The sequence below is a fragment of the Charadrius vociferus genome, unplaced genomic scaffold (genome assembly GCF_000708025.1).
Source record: "Charadrius vociferus isolate BGI_N301 unplaced genomic scaffold, ASM70802v2 scaffold662, whole genome shotgun sequence".
Taxonomy (NCBI): domain Eukaryota; kingdom Metazoa; phylum Chordata; class Aves; order Charadriiformes; family Charadriidae; genus Charadrius; species Charadrius vociferus.
The window spans coordinates 118,666-127,154 of record NW_009647412.1 but is presented as its reverse complement, the minus strand read 5'-3'; the positions used below and the strand labels follow the sequence as shown (position 1 = coordinate 127,154).

At 42.8% G+C, this 8,489-nt stretch overlaps 1 protein-coding gene across 1 annotated transcript in view; it reads right to left on the bottom strand.

Moving 5' to 3' along the window:
* The window catches only part of PCTP (phosphatidylcholine transfer protein), a 13,520-nt gene extending 9,771 nt beyond the window's left edge, over positions 1 to 3,749 (bottom strand). Inside the window, exon 1 of the mRNA XM_009880235.1 lies at positions 3,703 to 3,749. Coding sequence (XP_009878537.1) covers positions 3,703 to 3,749 — 47 coding nt within the window. The remainder of the gene's footprint in view (positions 1 to 3,702) is intronic.
* Positions 3,750 to 8,489: the final 4,740 nt, after the last annotated feature.

Below are 8,489 nucleotides of genomic sequence, written 5' to 3'. Positions count from 1 at the left end.
GGGACCGGGGTTTGTATGGCTGTGAACCCGCCGGCAGGGGTACCGGCACATCTCTCTGCCCTGCACGTTTTCTCCGTGGTTTCTCCAGCGTGGTGATGGGGTCTCGGTTTCTCCGTGGTAGGTGGGGGAGGCGGCCTGTAAATGTGCGTGTCACCTCTCCGGTGCCAGAGCAGGGCCCGGTCCCATTGGTGTGTTGGTCAGGGCCTTTCCTTTTGGGTGTTCCCCAAGGACGGAGATTACTGAATAGTCTCTGTGGGTACACGCATTTTTAGATATGTTCGCATTTTAAAATGTTTTACTTATGGACTGATCATTTAAGAATATACAAAGAACCCATAAATGCTGTGCAGCTGGTTGGTAGGTGCATTTGACAGGGGCACCCACCCACCGAGGCCCCGCCAGCCCCCGGAGGGGGCAACAGGCTCCGGCCCGTGGGGGGCTGAGGTGGGCAGGATGGAGGGGACAGAAAACTGTGGCTGGGCAGAGCTCCCAGGCAGGAGGTATCCACTGATGGCGACACACCTCACACCTTACTTTGGCTCCTGCTAAATGACACCACCTATAACAATATGCTAATGTGTGAGGCTGGCACAGACAGCCAAAGCATTCAGGTCATCAAAATGTAAGTGGCTAAGGCAGGTTTTCTCCCTGGAGTTGTAAAACTCTTTTCATTACAGCTTTATTCTTTTAATTCCTGTGAGATTTTCCGGCTGAATGCCATGTCTTCAGAATAAAATGCAAGCAGCTCTGAGCTATGGGATATCATCAAACCTACTGACGACACTAGCTGAATGTACTTGCTGGTAACCTCTGTGCAAGGCTGGCAAAATTCAGCTTTTTCTAGCTTCCCTGCCAAGTGGCTAAGTTCTTTGTCAAAGAGTTCACTTATGTCAGCTGTCCCTTCCAGTTCCAGTCAAATGGTTTGCAAGCAGAGCATGAGGATTTCTGGCTGACTCTGGTTTGGACATACAGGCTGAGTGTCACCCTTGCACAGTCCAGAAAACTTTTGGAGACAGAGTTGTGGCAGAAGGCAAGATGGCATCTCACAACCCTCCCCCCAGCATGTAAATGTAATGCCAGTATTTGACCTATAGCATCTTTCTAAAAGAATGTCACTGATGGTGAAAAGTCATTGCTCATACATTACCTGCTCTCACCTCCCAAATGAAACTGCTAGGCAAACATTCCAGTTCTTTTGTTTTATTTTTGTAGTATGCTTATATGTATCATCACCTTTTATTAATATTTATACAATACATATAAAATATTTTGGTTTAGTTGTGTTCTTTGTGAATTACAATGGTGTGCTTTCAGTCAGCCCAGTTAGTTCTCCAAAACATGACAATACATTTCTTATGGCCGAACCCTTACAAGTAAATTCTTGGCTGAGCTAAGTTGACTTCAGTGGAGCTATGCTGCTCACCCAGCTGAGGCTCTCATCTTTAAAACGGAATAGAAGACAATAGTCTGTAGGTGAGATTGATTTAGTTTATCTTGCAGAAATATTTCTTTAAACGGTAGTTTTACAGCGATTTTACCAGATTTCTATCTCCCTTTTAGATCCCATTCATTCTGGAATAGGGCTCACATGAGACTGAAAGCGCTTCTGGGTCTTGTTTCTACAGAGATGACTTTCACCCAGTGTGAAAAAGGAGGAGTTATGAGTCAAAGGTTGATGTTTAACATGCAGCAAGGACACGTGCCTGTAAATGATCCTGTGAGATTAAATGATGTCTTAGGAGCCTTGTTTGTACAAAAGGACTAAAGTGATCACAGCTCAGTATTGCCTATTGTTTTACGGTAAATGTTTTGCATTATCTGGTTGTCTACATGGCATCAGAGTTGTAAGTTGGTCCCGGCTGGCTGGCCACTCCCTCCTCCCCTCAGCACTCTCATGGAAAAAGAGATTTATCTCACAAGGCTACTCTGGGGACCAAAACTTTCAAAAAAGGCATTACTTTGTGACCTTTTTTCTTGGTAAATAGGGGGTGGTGATTACTAAGAAAGCACAAACCGTTCTGAAAGGAGACTTTATTTTCTGTTTTCATGTATGTTTATGTAAGTGTTATTATTTATCACTTGTATGACCATGTATTGCCATTAGCTTAGGGATAGAAGCTAAACTTTGTACCCAAACCCTTTGTTATCTGCATTGCTAGATATTGTAGCTGTAGTCCGGCGTGAGTTCAGACACACTGGGGACTAACTTGCTAGAGCTCTGCCCCAACAGACAGTGGGATAGCAACTGCTTCAGGGCAGCTGGTTCTGGGAACATGAACCCAAGCTTGAACACAGCTACCAAAGGCAGCCTAGATACAGCACGATCCGGTCCCACACATGGATCAGGGACCTAAATACTAATTGAATGAAAATAGAGGGTTACTATTCTAGGGCAATGAGGGGGAGTTTCAAAAGTGCCCACAACTTGACCCACATACTTACTATTTCTTAGGTATTTAGCTGCTGCTGCTTTCAGTGGGAAATGATACCTCAAGGAAACTTGCTGATCTGGGCTACCAATGGGATTAATGTACCTAAGTTGCCCACCTGTTTTTTTAGAATGGAAATAATCTGTGTTAATTCCACCCTAGCACCTAACCTTTCTGCTACTGAAATCAACGCTGAGTAATGCATTTAATTCTATGGTGTGGGATCGAACCAGTAAATTGGACAACTCCTCCATCAGGAAATCGTATGTGGCCAGAAATTAAAACAGTAATGAATACTTCGTTGATGTTTTCAGGCCCCAGATGATTTTCAGTGTTTGTTTTGGATATGGCTATCCATACGTGAGAGAGTGCTACCAGCTATATTGTGTTTTCCTGCATCTGTCTCTGTGTGGCACTGGTGCACTTTGAGAAATTCTTGAAGATGAACTGAAGATGTGGGATTTTGATGGATTCAACTGTTGTGCAGACATTTATATACTATTGTAATTCCATTTTACTTAGTGCATTCCAAAAACCTTGCAAAAGTGCTGAATAGTCCTGACACACCATTTATACAGTGTGCACATTCATATTTCTATTATACCCAGCCAAACCAATTACAGTCTTCTGCTACTGTTGTTTTATTGACTGAATTATGTAAAAGCCTTTCTTACAAATTGTTTCATGACTTTTTCAGCTTGCAAGAAGCAAATTCTTCATCTAGAAAGTTGAAACCTAACAATAACATCTCTCACCACAGACATGCATAAGGCAGTCTGTATTCTCCTCTCCTGTACAAGTCAAAGGGAAATCTGTTTTTTCAACACTTTTAGCACATGCAGAAAATCTAACCTGTCTGCCACACTTAGATTTTTATGTTATATATATACTGTATATTTTATATTTTTTTGTATTCCTGCCTAAGTATATAGGCAGGAAGGGGCACCCAGAGTGACACTCATCTCTTTTGCAAAGAACTAGCACAAGACATGCACTATTTGAGTTGTCAGAAGGGGTCTAAAGTGGCCATTAAACAGTGGCTTGTAATGGCCTTCTTCAGAGTTGAATTTAACCCCAAACTATGACTATATCTGTATTGAGTATCTAGCTTCAACAGAGTGCCACCCAAATAGAAGAGGATCCAGAGAATAACTGGAGTTCTGCTGGTTTCCTGCCTTCAAATACTAAATATTCTTTTTATCTTTGGTAAAAGATTTTGAATATGCTGGACTCCTGGTGTCAGGACCCATCTCTTTCATTTGGCCATGTTTACTTTTGTTTTACACCTTTTAGCCGCAGCTTTTCTGAGAAGTAATGCATTCCGAATGCAAATAAACTAGAGATTGAGAAGTGCGACCTACTTACCTGGCCTTGAGGAAAGAGGGGTAATTTTAAAGCTTTGCTGTAGGAAAGAAGGGATTGCACTATTATATGCATGACCTAAAATGACTCATTCAAAAGATAAGCAAAGCTATTTGGATCTTGATTTGGCAAATGGTCATCACTACCACACCCTCTACTTTCCTAACCTGTTTACATGGATGTAGAAATGTTTCTAAACATTTCCTTTAGCATGAGATGCTAAAGCAGATAATATATATGAAAAGCTCCCTTGTGTGGGAATAGTGAGAACTGGTCTTTCTGCAGCAATTCTTTCTTTTCTTTTTTAACTACCCATTAGGTCAGATACTTAACTTATTGTTAATTTCACAGAAGTTGAAATATTATATGCAGTATTTTTGATAGATCTTGTGTGTAAGTTTAGTCCCAAGGATGATAGTGGAGTAAACAAAGAAACACTCATTAGATAGGATAAAAGCCAAAAGATTTAACATAAATTAGAAAAACTAGAAGTAGACCATAGTTTCTCAACATTGAAGACAGTGACATTTGAATGAATTGGCCGGACAAACTCTCCATCTCTTGACTGGATGATCTTCTGAAAAATATAATTCAGATGAGCAGAGAATTCTGGTTTCATAGTACAGATCTTGGACTGAATGTAAAAGTGAATGCTTTGTGTTATGCAAGATGTCAACTAAGACAACCTGAAGGCTTCTTCTGGCCATAAACCTGCATATCTGTGCATCAACAGCCATTAAACACCATTGGCAAGTGGTGATTTCCCCATAATACTTTCTTTCCCATCTCACCAATTTTCCCAAGCTGTGTAGAGCCTACAGAGAAGCTTGTTTTAAAGGAAGTAATTCAACTGATGGCGTACTGGTGTAGGTTAGCTGAAAGCTTTCTTTCTAATGCTGGAGTGTCAGTTACAACTGGCTGAACTGCTCCATATTCATTAGACTGACCATTTGAAGAGGGAACGGTGTGTGCTCTTTATGCCGTATCTGCCGGCAGAGCAGGAAAGCAAGATACAAAATGTCTCTTGACATCATCCGCTAGTTGACGTTGGACAAGTCACTTTTTCAGCTTTTTGTCTGCACTTCCCTTCATGTCTTTGTGCCCTGTAAATTCTTTGGGGTACTCGGTGCAGGTGGAAAGCCAAGAAAAGCCCTCAGTAGAGCCATGGGAAGAGATCGTACCTACCCTGCCTTAAATCTCAGCTGAATCTGCTGGATCCTGCTGCAATAGTCTCTAATAAAAAGTACAGTTTTGGTGGAACTACATTGTTTTGTGTTTGTCACCAGGCTTCCTCCTAGCTCAGCCAGAGAGCTGCCATGTTGGCTAAAGATTCAGGGGTTCTGTAACCAACTTGTGCACGATTCAGGATTTGGTGTCTGGTGGTGTGGTGCATCCCTCTGTTAATTAAAAGCACATGTCCACATAAGGAATGCAGGTCTTCAAATGCGAACTTCGTGTAATTATGAAAGCAGTAGGAGATAAGAATAATTGTTTTTAGTTCCAGATGTCCTGTCTTCTTCAGCACTGCAGGAAGATTAAGTGAAAGTCGAGTAGGGCAGTAACAAAGTTCAAATGCACAGCAGGATAACTGATGTTGACCAAAGTAGTGGTAGGATCTAATGGAGTTCAAAGAAAATTCCTTTCCATGTTCCTGGTCACCAAAGAGGTTTCTCACTATAGTTGTAAGCACATCCATTTCGTGAGCCTGATTGCACACAGAGTGGGTGGTTTGCATAGCTGTCCACCAACAGCGCTGAACTCTTTTGTGCTGTAAACTGTTTTAATGAGAGGGGAACTACAGCATTTTACATTAAATGATTTGGCTCTCTGGTTTAACTGGCTTTGTTAAAGTCTCCGTTCCCCATCACAAAACACATATGCTACATGACATGATAAGAACAATTTACAACATATTAAACATGTTGAAAGAGTGCTTTCTCAAAGTTCCAGTAAATGCAATCAACTGGCATGTGTGTCTGTGTGTGGGCTTAGGGATGAAATAAAGAAAAATTCAGTGGAGGGTTAGGGAAAAGGCAAGAAAAACTAATTGAATAGGGAGTCCACAGTGGTTGTACTTTGCCAGATTAATGAGTCACTGTTTGCTGTGCTGTTAAGGCCCAGGAGACTGTTAGAAACTCAAAGGAAGCCATGAAGTATTGCAAGTGTATCTTAGTAGGCAGAGCAACAGCATTGCTCAATTTAGGAGTAAAACTCTGCTCACTCAATAGGCTGCACAACGAGTTCCAGAATCACACAGGCTTCTTGTCCCAGCCGCTGGGGCTGCACCTCCTGTGAAGCAGCTGTGTTAAGGCCACAGGGAGATTTTGTCATTTAGGGCAGGTCCTAAAGGGGAACTATGCAGCATTTACGCATGGCAATCCAAAATTATGAACCTGTAACCCCTCACTGCAGCTGTTGCTCAGTCCTGAAGTTTCCTCAGCTGTTTGCACTGAATTTCTACAGGTGCCAAACATGCTGCTTCGGGTATGTTTGGTACTTCTTTCCTTAAACCCTTGGAGAGTCATGCTCAGAACTCAGCAGGACCTTAAAAGGCAGAGGTAGTCAGTCATCCCTTTTTTAAAAGGCCGGAGGGGTGGTGCCCAAGTTGTATTCAACCCTTATGTCCCTGAGAGCTACAGACCCACTCTTCTGCGGAAGAGCTCACTAATCTCTCAGCACTGGAGAGAGATGTCATTCCCATGGCTTTTCATCATAGCTTTTCTGCTTCACAAAAAGGAGTTACAATTGCACTGTGTCGAGAAGACAGCGTGACTTTCTGGCAGGTTGTTAGGGCATTTATTTGTACAGAAACATGTGAATTCTAAGCCCAGCTTCAATGCTTGTTTCTGTGTACTTGAGATTAGTTCCTCAAAAATCAGTATTGGGAGTTATTTTATGTAATACTTTCAGTATTTTATGTAATAAACTTTCAGTAATAAACTTGGCACAGAAAAGTAAGAATGTACTCGTGAAACTGTTGATGGTGTAAGCAAGGGAGGGAGGTCCTCTATCAACACAGGAGGACCAAATACTACACTGGAAGGACTTGAGAGGAATTGATGTAATAAGAATGGGGTGAAATTTAGGTCATGCACATATGTGCTAACAGCAAGAATTTCTGATATAAAGTGATAAATGGAACTGATACTGGAGAAAAATCCAGATATCCTGAAGAATCAGAGGATAATTATGAAATGTTAGCATTTCTGGTAGATACAGGAAAATACTTGTACTTCCATGCAGAATACTGGCCACATCTGAAAAAATGATGATTGGAAATAAAACAGTCTGATTTCTACCTTGTAGGACATTAGACGATTAATTGCCAAAAGAAAGAAGATAATTTTCAGCCAAAGGCTTGTTTATCCATGTATAATTGCCTGTGAATACATGCAGCTAGAGACAAGATTGAGATTCCTAGATATCAGCAGAATAAGGCTACTCAGGAGGAGTAGGAAACCCAGTTGGTTTGATGTGGAACTCATCAAGTTTAATAAAGATATTACCTGGCATGGCTGCCTGCACTAGGAAGGACTGGACTTAATGGCCCAAGAGATCCTCTCTAATGACAGTTCCCCTCAGATTCAGTTTGCTTGTCATTTCTACCGAAATGCCGACGTATTTGATGGGAACACTAGCAAACAGGGAAAAAATGCCAGTTTCTTGTGTGAAACTGTGGAGCTCTTCCAGAACCCTCTGGCTGATTGGGCTGGAGGAGACGAACCCTTGGCAGGATCTCCATCACCAGGGAGTTCTTAATGATGCACAGGGTGAAATCCTGGCCCCTGTAAAGCTGATGGAAGTTTTGCTATTAATTTCTGTGAGGCCAGGATTTCACCCTGGAAAGGGAGTCAAAAGTACACGCATGCTTTCCAAGACAGAGCGGCTGATTAAATACATCTGGTGCACTGCTCTTTTATCAATCATTGATAAAATAGTGCCTTTTAAATATAAACTTTGGGTAAGCTTAACTGCAAAATTCAAACATGTCCTTTTACAAGCCTTAAAAGCAAAACTTGTCTGTTTTTTGTCTGAAAAGAACAGAAGTCACGGTAAAAAATAACACACACCCATACTCATTCACTCCAAACCCCTGTAGTATTTGATGTTCTGCTGAAATGAGTGATTAAAGCATAGAAAAGCCAGTTAAAATATTTCTACACGATACATAAAACTTTATCCTCTAAGGATGTCATCCAAAACTGTGTTCCTCCTCATTTAATTCCTGAGCAGTTAAACACCAGCCAGGAGTTCATCCGGATTTCAGTATGGACCATGCTTTCACAGTACCACCCGGCACTGCCACTTCGGATATGCCACTTGGGCCGAGGACAGGCCAGCGAGCCCTCGACTCACGATGTGTTGATACCGATGCGGCCGGACACCCTGCATGGTGGTGTGCAGGAGGCCAGAGAGGACTGACAAATACTCTCCCAGGCTCCGTGTTGAACCTAACACGGCCAGGCTGTGATGCAGAGCTTCGCCACGGTGGCGGAGCGGGAGACACGCGTGTCCCCACCATGCGCATCTCGGAAACGGGCATGAGAGCGGTGCAGCGCCAGCACCGCCGGCCCGGACAAGCAAAACGGCGGAGGGAGGGCAGGGCAGCCTCCTTGCTTGCCCTGCCCAGCCCGGCCCCTGAAGGACAGCCTTCCTCCCGGCTGCCCTCCCAAACCGGAGCGGAACCCTCCCCGGTGA